A 26017-nucleotide genomic window follows, 5' to 3' on the forward strand; every position below is an offset into this window, starting at 1 on the left:
TAGGCAAACAAGCATTCATATGAACGTTCGTTCGCGATCATTGCACTGTGTAAAGAGCAACGATCAGCCGATGAGTGAGAAAACGCTCATTTATCGGCTGATCTGCTCGTTTATGCAGCATGAAATATCATCATTGTCGGCAGCACATTTGCCAGTGTAAACAAGGAGACGTGCTGCCGATATGATGGAAATCTATGGGGACAAACGATCGTAGTAATAATTGCTCGCCCCCATTAGTAGCTCCTTGTGAAAGGAGCAAACGAACGCCGATCAACGAGCTGACCCGTTGATCGGCTCTCGTTTTCACAGCCCATATATATGTAATAGGACCCTAACCCAGGATCAGTAGAGGATAAGTAATTTCAATACATACCAATCAATACAGTATAATTCTTGTACCCCGGCTACACACAGTGGAGAAATAATTTTTTTATAATGATGGCATGAAATGAGGCCCTGGTAAGATGTACCTACCAAAGGACACTTGCTCCATTTGCTCCACTCCGACATGACGCAGTCCTCGGGACAAGGCAACTTGCAATTTCTGGCCCCTAGAGGCATCTCTTCTGGCTCACATAGATAGTCTTCAACAACATCCGCGGGACCGTCCACTGTGTTCTGCATGCATCTGATGACATAAAATACAAAAATATACTGGGAGTATAAGGAGTATCTGTGTGCACAGTCGGTGCAATACCAGTTTTGGCCAGCAGGTTGTGCCACTTAACATAGCATTTATAAATCCAGGCCTCTCTTTCTCAGTAATGTAGAGATTATTTTAATTACCGCATCACAAATGACTAATAATGAGGTTTTTAATTAATTTCAGAATATATCTATCATTTTATATTCGTGCAAAGAAAACCTTTTATGTTTATAAAACTCTGACGGCTGCACATTATATTATAATTATTTTATTCGAGAGCCTTTCCTACTTCCCATGAAGGGGTTTGACTTCAGGACTCGCTATTGTGTAAACGTCATTTGGTCCCTACAATCTGCTTACTGGGGTGGCCTATTTCTTTTTAGATACTTATAATATGGGAAATGATATCGAGAATGGAAGAAGGTAAACCGCTTGAGCTCAGTTGTATATTGTGCACCCTTTAATGTTTCCATTCTTACCATAATTTAAATCTCCAGAATCGGGAAATGTTAAGCCCCGCCCCATTCCGCTTGGGAATGCCCGGAAAGGTCCAGAAACGCCCATTTTCATGCAAATTTGTATAAACTCCACCCTTTTTATGTCCTGCTTGGTGTGATTGTCCCACCAAAATCGGGACTGTTAGCAAGTATGTGTATCTGATGGGGAAAAATGGTCAGAGAGTGATCTGGGCTGCTGAGTATTATCACTATAGCCATGATACACTTGACTTGGGGGTAAGAAAATTTACAGATGTAGCCATCTTTATCTGGACTCTTAACGCATTAAATACACAGTGACAGGAAACGTTAACTTTACTTTTTCGTGTGATATCACGATGCAGCAAGTTATCAGAGTCAAGATAAACTTGGCTACATCTGTATTTAAGGAGTAAATTATCAAAAAAAGTTACCCAAGAATGGTTGTGGTTTGTGAGGAATCCAGCTATCCAACCAGATGAGGACTTCATTTTGAAATAATGGGCCATCAAGAGGTGTAGCTATAGGGGCTTCAGAGATGGCTGTCTTACCCATGCCATGAAGCCGGAGGGGCCCAAAGACCCCTCTGCCACATAAGAAGACACCAGTATTAGAAACAGCACATGGCAGGTGCTGGGGGTCCTGGTACAGATTTGGCATTGGGGCCATAGAACTTTCAGTTCCACCAGTGGGGCCATCCTTAGTGTATGCTCTTGGATGGTTAAACCTCTTGTGACCTTATGAAGTCCTCCCATCTGTAGTGGTTTTTGGAGAGATGCCCTTAAAAGGAACGGGAGATCTCGTAGAGTTCTACTGTTTATATATGTTCCCCATATGCAAATCTTTTTGTGGGAATTTCCAGCAAAATGTACTTAAACAGGGCAGGCTTTAGAAAATATGTAGGCATTTCTGGGAGGTTTTGTGGGTGGACTGGGGCACTAATGGGTACTCAAATTGCACTAGTTATGCTCATATGTGCTGTTACAGTATGGTTTCTACATTGTAGCAATCTGTGGCTCTTATCTCTTTGATACGCCAGGTGCCAGGCTCCACCCCTTTATGTTATTTCTCTACACTGGCTTTTCAAGTGCAAAACCGTAACATGACACATAAGCTCCGCCCATATAGGGAAAGCTTTGCAAAATAACAACTGAAATAATGCCTATTAGAACATAAAATAAAAATGTATTTATACATTTCTATTCTACAAATTCTAGAACTGATCATTATTGAGAGTCAGTGTAATATTACGGGATGAGTGGAGTATACCTTTAAATAAATGCCTTTACCTGACTTTCTTGGTCTGGACTCCTTCTCCACAGTTCTGCTTGAGATCAACATTGGTGACTTTACATACGCTCCACGGCTCGGTGATCCACACGTACTGATTGCAGTCACTGTGACATGGGACCACTTCATATACCTGCAGCCCATATAGGAAGAGCAATGTATGGATTATTCATGTATAAGTGGCGGGAAGATGCAATCATCTTATTACATACAATCCCTTATGTCTTCTAAGGTGACACAACATCGTCTGCACTTACCAAGTCTGCGGCTTTCTGCCGCCTGTAAGATTATGACATATTGTAATCTCATCCGTAAATGGCATTTAGAGTCTCTCAGGCGCTCGAAGAAGTCGGATACCAAATTAATATCATAGATTCCCAGCATAGAACATGAATCTTCTGTATCTGTGCAATGTGTCCTCTCCGCTATCAAGGTGCATTGGCTTTACTGTGTAGATTTTCGCACCACAAAATATTATATTTAATGTAATAATGTAAATATTTTATTAATACAGAATATTATTCCTTTAATCCAGCATTCAATAATCCAGAAGTCTGAAGATGGCAATCCTCTCCAGCTCAGAACTGTAATATGATGTGGAATTTCACAAGACCAAAAGAAGAACACTATTTTAGTAAAAATGTGGTAATTTTTGGGGTAGAATTCTGATAATACGGCATACTGGGGAGCACTGAGGTGCCGGATTATCGAATATGCCGGACTACTAGACAATCTTACGGGTTCTAATCATTTAAAAAAAAAAAAAAAGATTTGCTTAAAATAAATCTAATATCTATTGAGTCCCAATACAAGGGACTATATTAAGTACTATTATAATACTGGTGTCTTATTTTGTTTTAGAGGGGCATTTGGACCCCTCAGGTACCAGGGCTCAGGTACAACTGCTGCCACTGCACATCCCATAGCTATACCCCTGTACAGAACCATAAAAGGTCTGTAATAGTTAATATAAGCTTGCGTATGGAGACTCGATAAACTGTAATAGGACAATTCTTCAATTCTATATCATGCGAGGAGGTTTACATTGAATTGTGAAAAGAAAAAGAAAAAAAAACACCCAAAAACAAAAAAGAAGGGTCTCTTGACAATAAGTAGATCACAAAAAGTCTCCCTGCTCGGACCTTCAGCGATCACCGGCAATCTGTGGGGATACCTGGTAGTAATTGTTCAATTTCACTGCAGCGCCACCACAGGACAAATGAAGCATTACACCATGTCCATTCATAATGTGTGGTCTGTGTAATACAGGACATGTCCTTCAGAGAGAGAGAGAGAGATGCTCTTTGTAACTGCTCTCCACTCTGGCCAAGAGATAAGGATCCTGAACAGAGGACCCCCTCTATTAACCCAGAATTCCCAAAATGTGTAATTTAATAACATGATCAATTAAAAAAAAATGATACCGATCCTTACCTGAGCCTGTGGAGTATAAGGAAATCCAATGCAAAAATGAGAAAAAGAAGATAAAACATGATTAGAAAAATTACTGCAATGTAATAAAACAGCAAATAACACTAGAACAATAAAACTAAAATTCCATACATAATATGAACCAATTTTAGAATTTCCCCACTGAATGTTTTTGAATTTGGCCATATTACCAGATTTTTTTACTCTCCTTTTGTAGCAATGTCTCAATCAGTTGAAGGACTTTCCTATGGAAAAATTTTCTTGAATGCTCTGATAAAAAAATTGTCTGATAAATGTATCCACCGTCACAACGGATTTCTATAGGTTGGAAATTACCAGTTTTCTACCATGTATACACAAATTATTTTTCATACCTTCGAGGGTATCCACCGTAATGCATCTAAAATAAAAAAAATAACTTCGCAAAGAGACTTGATAAAAAAAACCCTCCTATTTTGTATATAGTTTATATACAAACCTATGTGTTTCTATGGTTACAGACTACAAAAAACCCTGTGTGTAGTCTGATTCGGCAGTCATGTGTTACTCGCTTCCATCTGACTCCTATGACTGCAGGATCAGACTACACCGTGTTTGTTTGTAGTCTGTAACCATGGAGACACGTAGGATTATATAGCAGCTGTATACACAAAACGTTAAGAGATTTTTAATCAATTCTACTTGCAAAGCTATTTTTATATTTTGTTTTATATGCATTGGAGTAATAAAAGGATTGGTTGCAGAAGGCTATATGCCCTTTAAGATTTGTTGCTTTTGACAGATGCCTGATCTGGAGGAGATCTGAAAAAATCCGTTTGTGAAGGTTGCGGACGCTGTGCTGCAATAATAGGTGCAATAAAACAGCACAAAACTTAATTAGCTGAAAAGTTTTATGATGATGAAGGAAAGAAAAAGCCTGAAGCAAGACACTGAAATAATAACCTGAATGCGCAAAGTGGAAATCATGTTTTTGGTAAAATAAAAAGTTTTCACTGTCAATAAATGGAAAGTAAGAATATCCCGGCAGTCACAAGGTGCGGGAAAAGAGTCCAAACTGTAAAAAGGGAAATCCATGTTTACTTTCCATAACTTAAAGGAGCCGCACCTGCTCACAGGTTGTGGGAGGGTTTGTAGCTCAGACGCTCAGTCCCATTTGGAATTGATTCACTTTCCTAATGGGAACCACCTTTTAGGATTCATCTATCTATTATTATTTTTATTTTCATTTTTTTAAACTAGATTACATAGTAAAGCAGTTCAAAACGTTGTATACATCAGCACCATATGTTCAATGTATACGTTAAAACATACATTCTAAATACTGATTATTTAAATTGTCTCTAGAGGGCAGTATTGATACAGAATTGACTTTCTATGGATTGGGGTCACTGAGCATCGAAAAGGCAATAGAAAAAAATGCTCATAAATTCCGTTTTAAATTGCAAGTTTAGCATTTTGACAAATTTGTTCCAACATATTGTAATACAACAGAGTAAAGTACCATAGGACAGAAAGTTAAAAGCAGCCTCGAGTATTTCTAGAATCTCCTCACACCAAGTACAAAAAAAAAGAGTGATTAACTAAAGATTAATCATTGTCTACAATACTCCCTCCTTATGTACAAGAATATAACTACTACAGTATAATACTGCCCCCTATATACAAGAACATAACTACTATATTACTGCCCCCTATGTACACGAATATAACTACAATAATACTGCCCCCTATGTACACGAATATAACTACAATAATACTGGCCCCTATATAAAAGAATATAACTACTATAATACTGCTTCTATATAAAAGAATATAACTACTATATTACTGCCCCTATATACAAGAATATATCTACTATAATACTGCTCCTATATACAAGAATATATCTACTATAATACTGCCCCTATGTACAAGAATATAACTACTATAATACTGCTCCTATATACAAGAATATAACTACTATAATACTGCACCCTATATACAAGAATATAACTACTATAATACTGCTCCTATATACAAGAATATAACTACTATAATACTGCCCCTATATACAAGAATATAACTACTATAATACTACCCCTATATACAAGAATATAACTACTATAATACTGCTCCTATATACAAGAATATATCTACTATAATACTGCTCCTATATACAAGAATATAACTACTATAATACTGCTCTCTATATACAAGAATATAACTACTATAATACTGCCCTCTATGTCTAAGAATAGTACTACTATAATACTGCCCTCTATGTACAAGAATATAACTACTATAATACTGCTCCTATGTACAAAAATATAACTACTTTAATGCTGCCCCTATATACAAGAATATAACTACTATAATACTGCTCCTATATACAAGAATATAACTACTATAATACTGCCCCCTATATACAAGAATATAATTACTAAAATACTGCCCCTATATACAAGCATATAACTACTATAATACTGCCCCCTATATACAAGAATATAACTACTATAATACTGCTCCTATATACAAGAATATAACTACTATAATACTGCTCCTATATACAAGAATATAACTACTATAATACTGCCCCCTATATACAAGAATATAATTACTAAAATACTGCCCCTATATACAAGCATATAACTACTATAATACTGCCCCCTATATACAAGAATATAACTACTATAATACTGCTCCTATATACAAGAATATAACTACTATAATACTGCTCCTATATACAAGAATATAACTACTATAATACTGCCCCCTATATACAAGAATATAACTACTATAATACTGCTCCTATATACAAGAATATAACTACTATAATTCTGCTCCTATATACAAGAATATAACTACTATAATACTGCCCCCTATATACAAGAATATAACTACTATAATACTGCCCCTATATACAAGAATATAACTACTATAATACTACCACCCCCTATATACAATAATATAACTACTATAATACTGCCCCTATATACAAGAATATAACTACTATAATACTGCCCCTATATACAAGAATATAACTACTATAATACTTCCCCCTAAGTACAAGAATATAACTACTATAATACTGCCCCTATATACAAGAATATAACTACTATAATACTGCTCCTATATACAAGAATATAACTACTATAATACTACCCCCTATATACAAGGATATAACTACTATAATACTGCCCCTATATACAAAAATATAACTACTATAATACTGCCCCTATATACAAGGATATAACTACTATAATACTGCCCCTATGTACAAGAATATAACTACTATAACACTGCCCCTATATACAGGAATATAACTACTATAATACTGCTCCTACATACAAGAATATAACTACTATAATACTGCCTCCTATATACAAGAATATAACTACTATAATACTGCCCCTATATACAAGAATATAACTACTATAATACCGCCTCCTATATACAAGAATATAACTACTATAATACTGCTCCTATATACAAGAATATAACTACTATAATACTGCCCACTATATACAAGAATATAACTACTATAATACTGCCCCCTATGTATAAGAATATAACTACTATAATACTGCCCCTATATACAAGAATATAACTACTATAATACTGCCCCCTATATACAAGAATATAACAACTATAATACTGCCTCCTATATACAAGAATATAACTACTATAATACTGCCTCTACTGTATATACAAGAATATAACTACTATAATACTGCCTCCTATATACAAGAATATAACTACTATATACTGCCCCCTATGTACAAGAATATAACTACTATAATACTATCTTTATATACAAGAATATAACTACTATAATACTACCCCTATATACAAGAATATAACTACTATAATACTGCTCCCTATATATAAGAATATAACTACTATAATACTGCCCCTATATACAAGAATATAACTACTATAATACTGCTCCTATATAAAAGAATATAACTACTACAATACTGCTCCTATATACAAGAATATAACTACTATAATACTACTCATATATACAAGAATATAACTACTATAATACTGCTCCTATATAAAAGAATATAACTACTATAATACTGCTCCTATATACAAGAATATAACTACTATAATACTGCTCCATATATACAAGAATATAACTATTATAATACTGCTCCTATATACAAGAATATAACTACTATAATACTGCTTCCTATATACAAGAATATAACTACTATAATACTGCCTCCTATATATAAGAATATAACTACTATAATACTGCCCCCTATCTAGAAGTATATAACTACTATAATACTGCCCCCTATGTACAATAATATAACTACTATAATACTGCCCTATTGTAAAGGAAATCTTTGTGGCTCGCTTGTAAATTGGAGATAATTTGATTGATTGTCATAATTAATAGACACTCTAATGCCACATGTAATGTATCTCATATTTATGCTAATATGTTATTCAAATCTGCAACATGAATAATTCACCATCTAGAAACATTCTCATAACTGTCTCTCGGCAATGAGCACATCTGCCAATAGCAAAGTAAATCAGGTACAGATGACATATGAAGACATTTTGTCACGTCGCCCCACAGTACCAATCATTGGACCCGTGAGACTGCAGAGTTGGAGATTTAGAACAGCTTCTCCTGACGTCTCATCTAGGAAGTTGTCTTCCTATTCTATTTATAATGTTCTTCATAACCAAACCTAAAGTTTCTTCAACAGATAATGTTTTTAGGATTTTCTTAAAGGGATTTATTTCCTTCTAATAATGTTATGAAATATCACTAGGATATGCCACAATCTTAAGACCGGTGGGGGTCCAACCTAAGGGATTCCTGTGCAGTGGAATTTTTTGAAAGAGCGTGCTGCTGCTCCTTTAGGCCACATGCACACGACCGTAAAAACTCCCGTAATTACGGGCCCACGGACTTCTATTGGCCACGGGTACCTTCCCATTTGCTTACGGGAAGGTGCCCGTGCCGTTGAAAAAGATAGAACATGTCCTATTTCAGGCCGTAATTACGGCACGGGCAGCCCATAGAAGTCTATGGGGCTCCCGTAAGTACGGGTGACTACGTGTGTGCACCCGTAATTACGGGAGCGTTGCTAGGCGATGTCAGTAAATAGTCACTGTCCAGGGTGCTGAAAGAGTTAAACGATCGGCAGTAACTGTTTCAGCACCCTGGACAGTGACTTCCGATCACAATATAGATAAAGCTGTAAAAAAAAAAAAAAAAGACGTTCATACTTACCCAGAACTCTCTGCTTCTTCCTCCAGTCCGGCCTCCTGGGATGACGTTACAGCCCATGTGACTGCTGCAGCCAATCACTGGCTGCAGCGGTCACATGGGCTGCCGCGTCATCCAGGGAGGTCGGACTGGATGTCAAGAGAGGGACGCGTCACCAACACAACGGCCGGGTAAGTATGAATTTATTTTATTTTTATTACGAAAAGGGCTGTCCCTTCTCTCTATCCTGCACTGATAGAGAGAAGGGCTGCCGATTAGTGCAGTGCAATTTTGCAGCCAAAAACGTGCTCATAAATACGGGTGGAATACGGGTGACACCGGACCCGTATTTATGGGCATGGGTCCCTAAATACTGGTGCAATACGGGTCGAATACGTGTGACCAAGGACCCGTATTTACGCCAGTATTTACGGGTGGACAAAAATACGGTCGTGTGCATGAGGCCTTATTCTGAGGATAAGCCATCAATTTTATTTAACTGGAAAATCCCTTTAATCAGAGGATAAGTGGAGTCCTGGCAGTTGGACCGCCACGATCAGTAAATGATGGCTTATTAAGCGATATGCCATCCCTTAGTATCATTGGAAAATCCTTTCAATATTGCACAGGTAATATAATTATTGGATATACATCAGAGATGTGCACATTATGGGATATCCTCAATTCCTGACCTGTTGCTCGTGGAGCACTGCTGTAAAACGTAGACTTTTCTGTACATGGAAGGTCAAGTCATCAAGCCCATGTTCAATCACCTTTTAAATAAAACTTAAACCACATCTCGACAACCCCTTTTTTAATCGAAGTGACCTGAAGGCTAGCTGATCGCCAGGAGTCGGGCTTAAAAAAACCTGGCCGATCATCTATTACCGCAAGGGGAAGCTGCCACTGGCCAAATATGAATGGCCGACCAAGTAATGGAAAGACTGGCTCTGCCAGAATGAGAACCACTCTTTGTTAGTGCCTCTCTTCTCAGTCTCATAGATGGGGGTCCTGAGGGGAAGGACGGCCTCTACGTTGTCTATATGCCCCAATAGGGCACATAGACAAAGTTTGACAACCTATGGCTTCTGTGGTGTATTTAAGATTATTTAATGGGTGATTAAACATAGTCTTGATGAGGGGGGTGTGGCTTGGACGTGGAGCTAGATGGACATGTTTTGATGGGGCTCCCATCCCAGCAATATTATCCCCAGCAATCTTCCTGTATATGGGGTCCCAGCACTCATCCAGGAGGTGAACCCTAACCTGCGGAGGCTGGTGTACCTTTCTAGACTGGTATTGGGGTCCCTGCTCATCTTTGACGGTTGCGGTCTACTGACCGGCCTGAAGCCGCTGGATCGAGTAGCGGCCTGCGTCCGGAAGTCGGAAAAGCTGCGTGCCAACGGCTGTTTTATCTCCTCCTGTGTGAGCACCCCCTGCAGAGTGATGGTCTCCTGGGGTGAGAACCCTTTTCCAGCCAGGGTTCTGCGGCCTTAAGCTTTCAGGGCTGGTCTGGGGCTGCATCCCCGGCTTAGATTGATTGAGGTGGCCAGACGCAGGCTACTTACAGCTCCTCCGGAGCACTAAAGACACCTAAGACCATCGGCCCAGGATTGTGGGTTCGGTCTGCCTGGTGAACCCTGCTTGCCATCCTCAAGGAGGGCCTGGTTGGCCATTACATGGTGGCTCACGCTGGTCGTGGCCGCCATATTGGATCCATCTCAGCGGTCCTTCCCTGCATCATCTGTAGCCGGACATCCTTGGACTGTATAACGCAAACTGGTGAGTCCCCTCCTCGGAGGCACCCTCCTCCCTGCATACAAGATCTATTGCCATCCGGGCTCACTGGCTAGGGTCTCTCCAGCCCTGCAGGCCCTCACCTACAACAGCTCCTCAAGGCACGTTTATTGCTAAACTCCTCAACTACCTGGACAGGGACACTATCCTTAAACTCACCAGAGACACAGGGTCAATTCTGTATGCCAACTCACAGATCTCAGTTTACCCTGATTTCTCTATTGAGGTCCAGAAGAAGAAAGCTTTGTTCCTCACTGCCAAGAAAAAGCTCAAAGAACTTGATCCCACATAAGCAATGTTGTACCCTGCACGGCTGAAAGTTCTGGTGGATGGCAAATCACATTTCTTCACCACTCCCAAAGAAGTACTCGACTGGTTGGAAACTCGTCCTCGTGGTCAAGCAGGTTCTCGTCATCGTCCGGATGCCTAATTGCTTACATTAGTAATTGTGTATCTCTACCGTCTTGCGGTTCTAAGCTTCTAGAACACTTCTCGTCTCTGACATCCTATGATGGAACTGTGGATCATTCGTTCACTGTATGGACACCTTCATTCTTCAGTATTCTTTTTCTGCTGGGGGGGGGGGGGGTTGCACCCTTCTTTCACATGCTATTTGATAATTACGGTTTGTAATTTGTACTACTCTTATTACGATTACTTTGGTTTCAGGGATCCAAGACTTCATGCCTGCGTGCATGACAGTAGGGTAGGGGGAAAGGATTTGTTTCCACCTGTATTTTTTGCATGTTTGTTTCCACAATGCATATCACACTTCTAATTTCTCCAGGTCTCAGATATATTATGCTGCTCATGTACTAGTCCGTCCTGATGGGTTGGGCCTAGGTTTGCACTTTTGCCTTTTACCATGTCTTCTGACTTAGTGGCCTTTTTAACGTGGAATGTGAGAGGTCTTAACGATCGCATTGAGAGGGCCCTGGTATTTACAAAAGCATGACTGTGATATTATATGCCTTCAGGAGACCCTCATGACGGATGACAGGCTCCGTCTTCTAAATAAGCCCTGCATTGGTTGGTCATACCATTCCACATTCACTAGTTTGGCCAGGGGTGTCTCACTATTGATAAAACGCTCTATCCACTTTCACTTGATTGATATGTCCTCGGACCCGAGTGGTAAATTTGTCCTACTACACTGTCTTCTTTATCATAAACCATTTCTCCTGATAGAGGTTCATATTCCGCCTCCCTTTTGCCTTGCCGTAATTAATGCCATCTTGTCGTTTGTAACCAGTCACCCGTCTGTGCCTAGTATCTGGCTGGGTGATTTTAATACTACTTGGGATAAGCATTTGGACAAGTTCCTCCGTCCTGGCCAAGACCCTGTATCTCCGGCTCCCTCCCGTCTCTCCTTTTAGAGTTCAATATTACAGATGCCTGGAGAACTATACACCCTCTTACCCAGGGGCGTAACTAGGAAAGACTGGGCCCCATAGCAAACTTTTTACTGGGGCCCCCCCTCCCCTGGGTGTCACACAACCCCCCCTTGTAGATAGTGCCTTTTTTTACAGCCCCCCTGTACCTAACGCCATACAGAGTCCCCTGTAGATAACGCCATACAGCCCCCCTGTAGAGAACGCCATACAGCCCCCCTGTAGGTAATGCCATACAGACCCCTCTGTAGATAGCACCATACAGCCCCCTGTAGATAGCGCCATACAGCCCCCCCTGTAGATAACGCCATACACCCCCCTGTAGGTAACGCCATACAGCCCCCTCTGTAGATAGCGCCATACAGCCCCCTGTAGATAGCGCCATACAGCCCCCCCTGTAGATAATGCCATACAGCCCCCCTGGAGATAGCGCCATACAGCCCCCTGTAGATAACGCCATACAGCCCCCCCTGTAGATAACGCCATACATCCCCCTGTAGAGAACGCCATACAGACCCTCCCTGTAGAGAACGCCATACAGCCCCCCCTGTAGGTAATGCCATACAGCCCCCCTGGAGATAACACCATACAGCCCCCCTGTAGGTAACGCCATGCAGCCCCCCTGGAGATAACGCCATACAGACCCTCCCTGTAGAGAATACCATACAGCCCCCCTGTAGATAACGCCATACAGCCCCCCTGTAGATAACACCATACAGCCCCCCTGTAGATAACGCCATACAGCCCCCCTGTAGATAACGCCATACAGCCCCCCTGTAGATAACGCCATACAGCCCCCCTTGTAGAGAACGCCATACAGCCCCTCTGTAGGTAACGCCATACAGCCCCCCTGTAGGTAACGCCATACAGGCCCCCCTGTAGGTAACGCCATACAGCCCCCCCTGTAGGTAACGCCATACAGCCCCCCCTGTAGGTAACGCCATACAGCCCCCTGTAGGTAAAGCCATACAGCCCCCCGTAGATAATGCCATACAGCCATCGTAGATAACGCCATACAGCCCCCCTGTAGATAACGCCATACAGCCCCCTGTAGATAACGCCATACAGCCCCCCTGTAGATAACGCCATACAGCCCCCCTGTAGAGAACGCCATACAGTCCCCCCCTGTAGAGAACGCCATACAGCCCCCCTGTAGGTAAAGCTATACAGGCCCCCTGTAGGTAACGCCATACAGCCCCCCTGTAGGTAACGCCATACAGCCCCCCCTGTAGGTAACACTATACAGCCCCCCCTGTAGGTAACGCTATACAGCCCCACTGTAGGTAATGCTATACAGCCCCCCTGTAGGTAACGCCATGCAGCCCCCCTGTAGATAGCGCCATACATCCCCCTGTAGGTAACGCTATACAGCCCCCCCTGTAGGTAACGCTATACAGCCCCCCCTCTGTAGGTAACGCTATACAGCCCCCCAAAAAAAGCCGACCTATAGTGTGTCCTACAAAAGACATGTATCCCCTATCCACAGGACAGGGGATACATGTGTGATCGCTGGCAGCGATAGGGAGAACGGGGGACCGAAAATCCCCTGAAGTTCTCCATGACAAACCTCTGACTTCTGGCGTCTGTGTTGGCAGCTCAATAAAAATGAAAGGAGCGCTGGTCACGCATGCGCACAAGCGCGACCGGTGCTCCATTCATTTCTACAGAGCTGCCGACACAGACCCCGGAAGTCAGAGGTTTGTCATGGAGAACTTCAGGGGACTTTCGGTCCCCCATTCTCCCTATCAGTGCCAACGATCACACATGTATCCCCTATCCTGTGGATAGGGGATACATGTCTTTTGTTTAATGGCAGAGCGGGGAGATACCTCCCTGCTCTGCCATAGTGTTCAGTGGCGTCGCGCTGTAGTAGCCATAGCGGCTGCTAGCGGAGCCTCAGGCCATGGTGGGGGCCCGTGCCGGCGGGCGACTCGGGCCCCCTCATGCCGCGGGCGCCGTAGCAGCCGCTACGGCTGCTACAGAAGTAGTTACGCCACTGCTCTTACCCGACAATATTCTTGCTTCACTCCTTGAGGCCTTATCCCGTATTGACTTAATGCTGGTACATACCTCCCTCCTGACGGCTGTGGATTCTTTCCAGGTCTATTTCGGACCACTCCCCTGGCCATTTACGTATTAGACTCCCAAATATACCCCCCAAAAAATCGCTGGCTATTGAACCCCTTTTGGCTCACAATTCTCCCCTCATCTGACTATTTCCAGACTAAGTGGCATCAGTTTTTTCTTGACAATGATGGCAGCGCTTCTCCTTTAGTTGTGTGGGACTCCTTCAAGGCATATGCACGTGGGGCACTCTCTGTGGCAATTAATGACTTGAAAAGAGGTTTGGCGCGTAACGAACTCCAAATGGCCAATGATGCTTTAGCGGCCGAACTTCAGTATATCAATGATCCGACTGGGGATCATAAATCGGAATGGCTTTGCAAGGTCCGTTTGTACCACACCTCTTTGAATAATAAGGCTCAGAAAAAAGGACTTATTTTCCAAGCAATCATATTACGAACATGGTGGAAAATGTGGTAAACTTTTAGGCCTGATTTACACGAGCGTGTGCGTTTTGCGTGCGCAAAAAACGCTGCGTTTTGCGCATGCAAAAGGCATTTGACAGCTCCGTGTGTCATCCGTGTATGATGCGCGGCTGCGTGATTTTCGCGCAGCCGCCATCATAGAGATGAGGCTAGTCGACGCCCGTCACTGTCCAAGGTGCTGAAAGAGCTAACTGATCGGCAGTAACTCTTTCAGCACCCTCGACAGTGAGTTCCGATCACAATATACACCAACCTGTGAATCAAAAAAAGACGTTCATACTTACCATGAACTTCCTGCTTCCTCCAGTCCGGTCTCCCGGCCGTTGCCTTGGTGACGCGTCCCTCTCTTGTCATCCGGCCCCACCTCCCAGGATGACGCGGCAGTCCATGAGACCGCTGCAGCCTGTGATTGGCTACAGGCTGTGCTTGGGCTGTGATTGGCTGCAGCTGTCACTTGGACTGAATTGTCATCCCGGGAGGTCAGACTGGAGGAAGAAGCCGGGAGTTCTCGGTAAGTCAGAACTTCTTTTTTTTTTACACGTTCATGTATATTGTGATCGGAAGTCACTGTCCATGGTGCTGAACCAGTTTAACTCTTTCAGCACCGTGGACAGTGACTGTCTCCTGCCGTCGCGTACCCGAACATTTTTTGCCGGGTTCGGTCAAAACGAGTTCGGCCGAACCCGGTGAAGTTCGGTGCGCTCATCTCTAATTTGACACTCTGTTTGGATGTTTGTAAACAGAAAAGCACGTGGTGCTTTTCTGTTTACATTCATCCTTTTGACAGCTCTTGCGCGAATCACGCAGTTCGCACGGAAGTGCTTCCGTGCGGCATGCGTGGTTTTCACGCACCCATTGACTTCAATGGGTGCGTGTTGCGTGAAAAACGCACAATTATAGAACATGTCATGAGTTTTACGCAACGCACTCACGCTGCGCAAAATTCACGCATCGTCTAAACTGCCCCATAGAGTAATATAGGTGCGTACGACACGCGTGAAAAGCACGCGCGTCGCACGCGCGTATATTACGCTCGTGTAAATAAGGCCTTAACCTGTATTGCCAAGGATGATAGGGAACCCCCTGTGATGTCACTGCTCGAGGTTCCAGATGGTACCCAGTAGTCTGACCCACAGGTAATTTTATCCACCTTTCGCTTATATTATGAAACATTATATTCCTCACACATATCTGCCTCCTCCGCAGAAATTGCTGACTATCTAGAGCAGATAACCCTTCCCTCGCTATTGCCTGACCACAGGGAATATTTAGATGGCCCCATTACTGCACAGGAGATTCTGGAGTCTATGGCCTCCTTCCAGATGTCTAAATCACCCGGTAGTGATGGCCCACCAATTGAATTTTACAGGGCTCATGCTGATTTTTTTAGCTGCCCATCTCCTGTATGTTCACCAAGCGGCTTTGGACTCTGGAGAACTGCCCGGTTCGATGAGGGAAGCGACGATAGTAGTGATGCCGAAACTGGGTAAAAACCCTACACTATGTGATTCCTACCACCCCATCTCACTCCTCCAGACTGATAATAAAAGCATGGCAAAACTTCTGGCTTAGACGACTTAATACGGTTATACTGTCTTTGATACACCCGGACTAGACTGGCTTTATGCCTGGCAAAGCCAGGGCCGTTAACCTTCGCCGACTGTTCACTAATTTACAGTCCACTCAAGAGGAGGTCGGCGCTCATGTCGTAGTCTCCCTGGATGCCGCTAAGGCCTTTGACTCAATAGAATGGGATTTCCTTTTTTTAACACTCGTGAAATTTGGATTCGGACCAGTATATATAAAATGGGTTAAATTATTATACTCTGCCCCATCCTCACGGGTGGCAGTAAATGACTGGACTTCGGACCCCTTCCCTTTGTATAGAGGAACCTGATCAGGTTGCCCTCTCTCCCCTCTATTATTTGCGCTTGCAGTGGAACCTTTTGTTGAAAAACTCAGACAAGAACCCCGTATGATAGGTTTTAACCTCCCCCTGTACAAGAAAAGGCCAGCATGTATGCGGATGGCACCCTGTTGTATCTCGCTGACCCTGGGGCGTCCCTGCATATATTACCCTCTATAATGACATGTTTGGGTTCAATGTCTGGTTTATCCATTAATTGGTTTAAGTCTCATATTTTACCATTATATATATCAGCCCCTGTTGCCTCAGCGATCTCCACCCCACCCCTCTGGTCGACCTCTATTACGTATCTTGGTATAAAGATCTCCAAATCAGTTTTTGATTTCGAAGCATTAACTATCTCCCCTTTGGTTTCCTTTCTGCGTGCCAAGATTGCCAGATGGAACCAATTGCTCCTTATCTACATCTGCGAGAGTGAGTTTAGTTAAGATGACCCTAATGTCTAAAATCCTGTATATTCTCCAGGAGTCTCCTGTATACCTTCCAGCCCGTTTACTGCAGCGTCTTGAGAGTATACTCACCTCCTTTATGTGGAATAATGGTAGGTCTCGGGTAGCTAGCTGGCGTCTATGCGCCCAATGGGATGAGGGTGGTGTATCTTTCCCCAGTGTTAAATGATACTATATAGCTGGTCAATTGTCTCACCTGGCAAGATGGGGAGCAGCCGAGCGTGTGAGAGTTCAGACCCTACTTATTTCCCCATTTAGTACACATTATTCTCACCCTTTGCATATTTTTTTTTGGGCCGACTGCATACCAGTGGAAACTTACGTGACCACCCAATCCTGAACCAGGCCCTACTGGTGTGGCATGTATTCCAGCGCATGTTCTACTCCACTGGCCTCACTAGGCATCACCTCTATAGCACTGTAAAGCTCTCCCAGAATTATTGCAGCTCTCCTTTGATATCCCCTGGCACAAGAATGGTATTTGGTATCTCTCTCACATGTATTCAGACCCTAGTATTAAGAATTTCCAGCGCTGCAGGAGGAATTTGCTCTCCCCTCCTCCCAATTGTTCTCTTATTTGAGGGTCAAACATGCACTAGAGACTCAGCGGGGCCCCGGGGAAATAACGTACCAAAGCTTCCCACTTTGTAACTTTCTGATCTGTCCCCCAGTTAAACACTTATTTTCCCAACTTTATAGCCTATTATCCGGCGAGTTTAGAGAATCTCTGCTCATCCTTCTGAGGGCAAAATGGGAAGGTGATGTGGGTCCGCTGACTGAGGATGAGTGGGGCAGAGCCCTCATCTCCCCTAAAACTGTATCATCCAATTATAATGAGCGACTCACACAATTTTACATATTGCATGGGGCGTATTAAACCACCTCTAGATTACATCGCTTCCGTCCTGACTACCCTGACGAGTGCCCTAAATGTGGACTTACCTCGGGCTCCTTTTATCATTTGGTGTGGTCCTGCCCTAAGATAGCTGGGTTCTTGGGATCAAGTTATCAAATTCCTGAACGATGAGATGGGGTCTCCTGTCCCGCTGTGCCCCAAGACCTGTCTATTCACTCCTGACCCGGCAGATTATGATTCCTGTCATATCCATACATTTATTGTGGAGACATTATATTATGCCAAGAAGCTGTTAGCCAAGACTTGGTTGTCCTGTCGGGCCCCTACATTTGTAGAATGGCTGTCCCTGGTTGGTGGCATGTTAGCCCACAAAAAATGGTTATTCCAACATAGAAACTGTCTCCTCAAATTCACCAAAATTTGGGAAAGATGGCTGCAGTCTCCTGCTACTGTCTGCGCCCCCCAACACAGAATCTCTGATTCACCCCTGAGCCCTTTATCTGTTTGCTGCCACGGACGTGACTCATATTTGACCCATGTCCGGTTGGCCCCTCTTACATCCCATGAATACATTATACACTATGGACCATTACTTTCAACGTGGTATAGCTATAGGTCCTGATCTTCCGCTGAATATTACCTGACATGTTTATGTTCTATTTTTATGTATCTCTTCATGTGGAAACTGTTTGAGTTTTAGTTAACTGGTTAACCCTTTGTATTTTACATTAGGCAGTGATTGACTCTACACGCTGGATCTTAAATATTCAAGGAGTGTAAAGTCACCAGATACCCTGCTCATTTATATTGCTTTGTATGCTATTGTTTTGTATGACATTTCTTTACTCGATAATTTTCATTGCCCTAATGGACTGAACTTATGATTCTTCTGACACATCACTGTATTGAATTACTGAGTTCTTTGTACTTGCAATGGACATGTTGTCTACACATCTCAATGCTCTGTATTTACTTCTGATTAAACTTTATTTGTGAATTTAAAAAAACCAATGCAATGTAGGATCTAAACTATTCCGCAAAGGGTGTGTCTGTCAACACAGTGTTGACAGATATCAAGTGGAAGCCAGTGGAATTCTGAATACTGCACTGGATATGAGAAGAGTAGAAAACACAATGCAACTCTAGATCAATACAAGATGAGAGAAGATTAACATTGTAAGTAGATTATTATTAGATTTTAATTGTAGAATGATATTTCTTTAAACTAAAAAAATTCAGTAACCTGATTGGTATGGTCCAGTTTTGGACAGGGCCTTCCTCCATTATAAGGCTTCTCACGTAGCCATTTGGATCGAACCTTGACTCCACTTCCGCATGATTTGCTACATCGTGACCAGTTGGACCATTCGCTGAGCTTGCAGTCGGAAGGACAAGGAATAATACACGCTTCTTCTATGTAACCTAATAAGGAAATAAACATTTTATTTTCATGGATTCAATAGGAAGGTATAAGATAATGATAAGAAACAAGATGAAGACAATCCCAGGAATCATGAGTGTCACATGGAAGAACCCAAAGGGTATCCACATAGGTGTTAATGCCCTGGATTGTGGCCACATTTTTGGCTGCTGGGAGTTGAAAGCTAGTTGACTCTTCTTATTAATACCTTCTAAGAAATTTTGAGTTTATAAATGGGGCTTCCCTATTCAGGACCCTCATTTATTAGGGAGTGGCTTAAAAAATGATCCTCTCTATCACTCTGTTGGACCCGGCACGTCCCTACATTACACAGACATCCCATTGATTTTAGTGGGAACTGTGTAATGCTTCATTTCACCTGTGGCGGCACTGCAGGGAAATTGAGCAGCGAGATTCTCCACCAGATTAGAGCTGATCACTAGGGGCCCCAGCAGCAGGACAACCTGTGATGAGCCTTTTGTCGGGGGATCCTGCTAATCAAAAGGGACTGTTCAAAGTGGACCACCCCTTTAAATATTAAGTTTTTACTTTAGTCAAGTGTGGGTGGTTTTTTTTTCTTTTCTTTTAGTTCCAATCAATTGGAAATTTTTACATATTGTTATATCCATTGGAAGAAAAGGCATTTTGTTATCTGTATTACACAGAAGATCTAGATACAGACTCTGCTAAATTCATATCTCTGTAGCAAGAAAATATTATAATCTCTGTAGCAGAAAGTAATATATCAAACGGAAATCAGAGCCTACTATCTCCCCATGTAATCCAATAAAACATTTTATTACTTGTTTCAAACATTAAATTATACTGGGAGCATGCATAATTAATTGGGTCTATATCTTGCTGTATCTTGATATGTAGGGCGACGGCAGAGCGGCTCACTTCAACTTAATCAGAGGTATAAATCATTACACAAAATTAATTTTCAGTAACTGTGGATTTGCGGCTTTCACACAGACGCGGCCTATTTGGCTTTTTATACGTAAAGCTTTATTTAATAACCAACCATGAAAACAACATATGAAATGCAATTTTTAGAGCTTTTGCTGTAGATGTTGGCATTATCTGTTGAATCCAGTAGTCAGTGAATAGAATTGTAAAAGTAATATTGGGAACATTTTTGTGGGGAAGAATAAAGAGATAATGAATGAGTAGATAAAAAAAATGTAAAACAAAATTATAAAGATAATGAGACATACGAGGTGATAAATATTGTTCTTGTATTATTATTTCGTATTTATTTTTATAATTATAATTTTTTATATTTTATATTATACATATATATATATATATATATATATATATATATATATATATATTTACTTCATATTCTTATTATAATATGTATAATTTTTTAACTATATTTTTATTCTAAAGTATTTTATTATTATATTTATTCTAATAATATTTTATATATTACGGTTGTTGCTATAATTATTATTTTATTTACTACTGTTATTATTATTATTATTAGTAGTAGTAGTATATGTATTACTATTATTATGTAATTATTTATTATTATTAGTATTAGTATTATATTTAACTTTTATTATTATTACTATATTGTATTATTATATTTATTATTATTATTATTAGTATTAATATTATTAGTAATATTAATACTATTATTTTGTGATTACTCTTATGTAATTACTATCATTAGTAGTAGTAGTAGCAGCAGTATTTTATTATATTTATTACATTAATATTTTATATATTACTGTTTTTATTATTATTATTATTATTTTATTTATTATTATTAGTAGTAGTATATGTATTACTATTATTATGTGATGATTTATTATTATTATTAGCAGTAGAAGCAGTATTAGTAGTGGTAGTAGTAGTAATAGTATTTTATTATTATATTTATTACATTAATATTTTATATATTACTGTTGTTATTATTTGATTTACTATTATTATGTAATGATTTATTATTATTGTTATTATTAGTAATATTAGTAGCGGTGGTAGTAGTAGTAATAATAGTATTTTATTATATTATACTATTATTATTATTATTATTACTACTACTATATTGTATTATTATATTTCTTATTATTATTATTAGTATTTTTATTATTATGTGATTACTATTATTATGTGACTTTTTTATTATTATTATTATTATTAGTAGTAGTAGTATTTTATTATTAGATTTAGTGCTTATTCAGACGAACGTGATATACGTCCGTGCAACGCGCGTGATTTTCACGCGCCTCGCACGGACCTATGTTAGTCAATGGGGCCTTTCAGACTGTCCATGATTTTCACAAAGCGTATGTCTGCGTAAAACTCACGACATGTCCAATATTTGTGCATTTTTCGCGCATCACGCACTTCCGTGTGACGTGCGTGATTCGCGCAACAGCAGTGAAAAGGATGAATGAAAACAGAAAAGCACCACGTGCTTTTCTGTTTACAAACATACAAACAGAGTGTCATAATGATGGCGGCTGCGCGAAAATCACACAGCCACGCATCATATGCTGCGGACACGGAGCGGTTATGGACCTTTTGCGCACGCAAAACGCCGCATTTTTTGCGCGCGCAAAACGCACACGCTCGTGTGAATCCGGCCTTATTATGATTATTAAATTACCTATCAAATATAAAACAAAAAGTTCCTTGAGTTGTTCTCTTCTATTGTTGACTTTTTGAAATGACTATTTAGCCCTTTCTTTTTTATTCTCTCTGGGAAAGCTGGATGACAACCGATATTGCAGTGATTTTAGCTCCCATGAAGATTGAAACCTACCTTTTTCAAAACCTTCACAGGAAAAGATGACTTGTTGATTCATACTTACTAAGTTAAGCGAGTTTTTTCTATATTGTTATTTTATTATTGTTAGTGGAAATGATATAATTACCTTTTTTTTTTTTTTTTTATGGCCTCATGCACACGGAGGCATACTGGGAGCCATAGGCACTCCATAGGGACTCCATCTATATGGTGCTTCTGCATGGCACTGCTTCTAGGGAAGAATAACTCCATAATATGGCATTACATATGAATTTGACTAAAAAGAAACTCGGTATGCCATGGCCCTGTTCAGACTGAGTATTTTGCAGCCGGAAAAATCTGCCTCAAAATTCTTTCAGGAATTTTAAAGCAGATTTTGGCCTGCCTGCACTCTCTTTGCCACGTTTTTTGCTGCGTTGTTCGGCCACGACCATTGAGCGCAGTGCGCAAAAAACCGCTGCGAAAGCCACTTTCTCTGACTCCCATTGAGGTCAATGGGAGGTCAGAGATGTAAACGCCAGAAGAAAGGGTATGTCGTTTCTTTTTCCCGCAAGCGTTTTTTTACCGCTAGCGGGAAAAAACCGCCTCCGTCTCCCATTGAAATCAATGGGAAGCAATTTCGGGCGGTTTTTGGCACTGTTTCCGAAGCGGTTTCCGCATAAAAAACAGCGCCAAAATACTCTGTGCCCTTCGACTTCTATGTGTGCGATAATAAACCCTGATAAAACTCAGATCTTATAAGGAGCTGTAATATTGCCATGTTTGTGAGCGTTAATACTAGATATACGCATTCAATAATAGTTTCCAATCCCAGAACCAGGCATGATGTCTCTAGAGGACATTATGGGAACTTCCTTACAAAGAGATTTTTTTTACAGATTTCAAAAGTGAATGTTTTCCAGTTTCTAGTTGAGCCAATTTGTAAATCCATTGACATTTTGGATATATAAGGCAAATCCATAGGACATGTTGATGAGAGATGATAGAACCAAAATGGCTAAGTAGCAAATCAATTTGCGAATTGTCTTCTACGGGCTGACAAATCTGTAATTATCCAAATAATCAATTTGCTCATGTCTGCCAAGTGTAAAAGAATAATAGAGACAATTACATGCATTACACATGAGATGTACGAGGCCAACAGTTGCACATTGGGGTGGGGGAGCCAGCAGAGGACCTCAGGCCCATTGGTGTTGGAGAGACATCTGCCCATTCGTGGCCATCCTTATTATAGTTCAAGGGATTAATCCTACCCATAAATAAACAATATATTTTAGCCTAAATGACCCACAATTAGGGCCTGGGGTGACGATTAGAAAATGAAGACCCAATAGGACTCAATTTATTGGATATTATGTCTGTTGCTTACTACTGTACATATTCAACAAGTTTTGAAACAAGCTTGTTCTTTTCTTGTTCTTTTTTTTTTCCTGTGTTGTGAAAAATTTCCAAAAACCAGGGTTCAGAGTGTTTTTTGATTCTTATAATGTGGCCAGTGTCTCAAATCATTTATTGGAAAATTTGGACCCAAGCAAGTTCATTCTAGTCTGGAGTAGACCCACCTTATTATTTGATTGAACTCCATGATTGATGGCAGTTATTTCTGGACACATCTACAGGGCCAAACCCACCATTGTCAATGGAATGAAGACCAAAGAGGGAAGATCATTTATACCCAGAAACCTTCATTCAAGGAATTGGTAGGGGTCCAAGCCACTGGACCCCTTTTTAATGTAATTTCTTCAAGTAATTCGTCCAAATATATTAGAGCTGGAAAAATGTTCTAAATACATTGATGACAATGAAATAGGGTGACAATGAAAAAGGTCTGGACGAAATACTCACCGTGACTGTTACACCTTGATGTTTCCACCAGCCGGTTGTTCTGGTCATAGCATGCCATGGCTTGATACCGGTATCCTTGACCACATTCCTTGATGTCTCCTTGAACTTTCATTCCAAGGAGAACTTCTACTTTCCCTTCCGGTAGAATACAGTCTGACCAGTTTCCCACAGGTTGAGCGTTATATTTATCACATGGACAGAACTGCGTCTCAATCACTGGGTACATCTGGGAATTCTTACATTTGTCTTTCTTCTTACTCTTTCCTTTGTAGAAGATTTTTTTTATGAGAAATGAAAAACGTTATAATAATAATAAGTTGCAACCTAATGCAGAATAACATGATATTGCTCTACAGAATGGGGCTGCCTGTCACCATGCCCAGGGTCGGTTTCCGGTGTTTGTGGGCTCTTGGGTGATTGCGTCATTGTTTACCATTTCTCTGCTTGACAAGGGTAGAGCATATTTAACCTCATTGCCATGGGCTCCCCAAGCTTAGTTGGCCCTTGTACAGACGTGTCCTTCCTTACCTTTTCTCTTATCTCAACATACCCTGAGATATGTGGCGTGTGATGAGCAGCTTTAATAAAAGATACTCTGATACGAGATGTCTATGCTATATATGTCTTTGTGTGGTCACCCAGTGGTTGTGATATGTATTGCAGCCTTTCAAGTGTTTTTCTAGCATGTCACGATATTGTATTGAATTGGTTTCATGAGAAATTGGAGTCCTTAACCAAATTCAAGCAAAGGTAAGGGTGGACACATCTGTATTTTCCCATGTTCTCCTGATGTTATCTTTGATCCTGTCCATACCCACAACCACATCTCTTGTGCCAACATGTGACAAAATGAATAAATGGGTATTTTATATCTGCCCCTGATAGCTCAAATTGCAAAATCAGGTGCTAAATTAGCATTAATAAGATGATGTGAAATTGACTGTTACCATGCATGCAACCTATGGTCTAGGTATGGCAGACATACTACATACAGTATGCAGCTGCACAGAGGCCTTGAGGGTAATGTGGTCCGCTGGCACCTCTATGATTATTGAGAGTCAAGTATCAGTTTGCCAATTAGAATTTGGGCCAACAAATTGACCTGACCTGCACCCCTGGTATATCCCTGCCTCTCCTGTCCACATAGTACCATAACCAATCACAAAGAAGGTCGTGGCTGTATCTAATATTAAGAATGGAGCGGCTGTCAAATAACAGTTGTTTTATTTTCATCTTTTGTTTTTTTGTGAGCAAGGGGCCCACATCCTGTTTCAGCAAATAACCCCTTTACTGCCTGTACAGTATCTGCCCCTAGTTCTGAATGTACTACAGATGACAGTATGCGCCAAAATATTGTCAGAGCTTGCCTCAATGTATAGCATTTCACACTTGGCACAAGGCCACGCATCTGAATTTTTGATTTGCACACTACTACACATGACGTCACTATTAAAGACCTACCGAGAAGAGATCGCTTTCTGGTCCTGACGGCACCACAGTCTCCATTACATGATGAAAATTTGGACCAGTTGCTAAATTGGCAGTCATCCTGGCACGGTATCTGGCATTGCTGGGTTAAAGGTGGTAAAGGGCCAGCTTGTTTGAGGCACTCGATGATGTCTGCCTGTGCTCCGTCCTGCCTGCGACAAGTGATAGCTAAAATAATGGGGGGGAAAATGTAAAAATTAATCAAATATTAAAACCCCGGAATATTTTTGAACTGAGGGGTTTATCTAGAAATCCCTGTGCCCCATAGCAATATTGCCCTTTGACCTAATATGCATATAATGAATGCTCAGTCTATAACTCAGAATATTATAAGCTATCTAGACTACACTAGAGCTAAAACTTTTTATTGATTGACCCAAAATATGACCCGGTTGGATCAAATCTCCAACATTTCCGAGGTACCACACTGGTTTTTTTTCAACTAGGGCTTCCCCTACTAAAGCAGGACATGGATC

The 26017-nt window shown here is 40.9% G+C and overlaps 1 protein-coding gene across 1 annotated transcript in view; it reads right to left on the reverse strand.

Moving 5' to 3' along the window:
• THSD7A (thrombospondin type 1 domain containing 7A) overlaps positions 1–26017 on the reverse strand; it is a 413050-nt gene that overhangs the window by 37027 nt on the left and 350006 nt on the right. The window contains exons 16-21 of the mRNA XM_075827763.1: positions 25515–25709; positions 24054–24317; positions 19268–19446; positions 3847–3852; positions 2412–2545; positions 475–628 (exon numbers count right to left, since the gene is read on the reverse strand). Of these exons, the coding sequence (XP_075683878.1) occupies positions 475–628; positions 2412–2545; positions 3847–3852; positions 19268–19446; positions 24054–24317; positions 25515–25709 (932 nt within the window). The remainder of the gene's footprint in view (positions 1–474; positions 629–2411; positions 2546–3846; positions 3853–19267; positions 19447–24053; positions 24318–25514; positions 25710–26017) is intronic.

The sequence above is a fragment of the Rhinoderma darwinii genome, chromosome 5 (assembly GCF_050947455.1).
Source record: "Rhinoderma darwinii isolate aRhiDar2 chromosome 5, aRhiDar2.hap1, whole genome shotgun sequence".
NCBI lineage: Eukaryota > Metazoa > Chordata > Amphibia > Anura > Rhinodermatidae > Rhinoderma > Rhinoderma darwinii.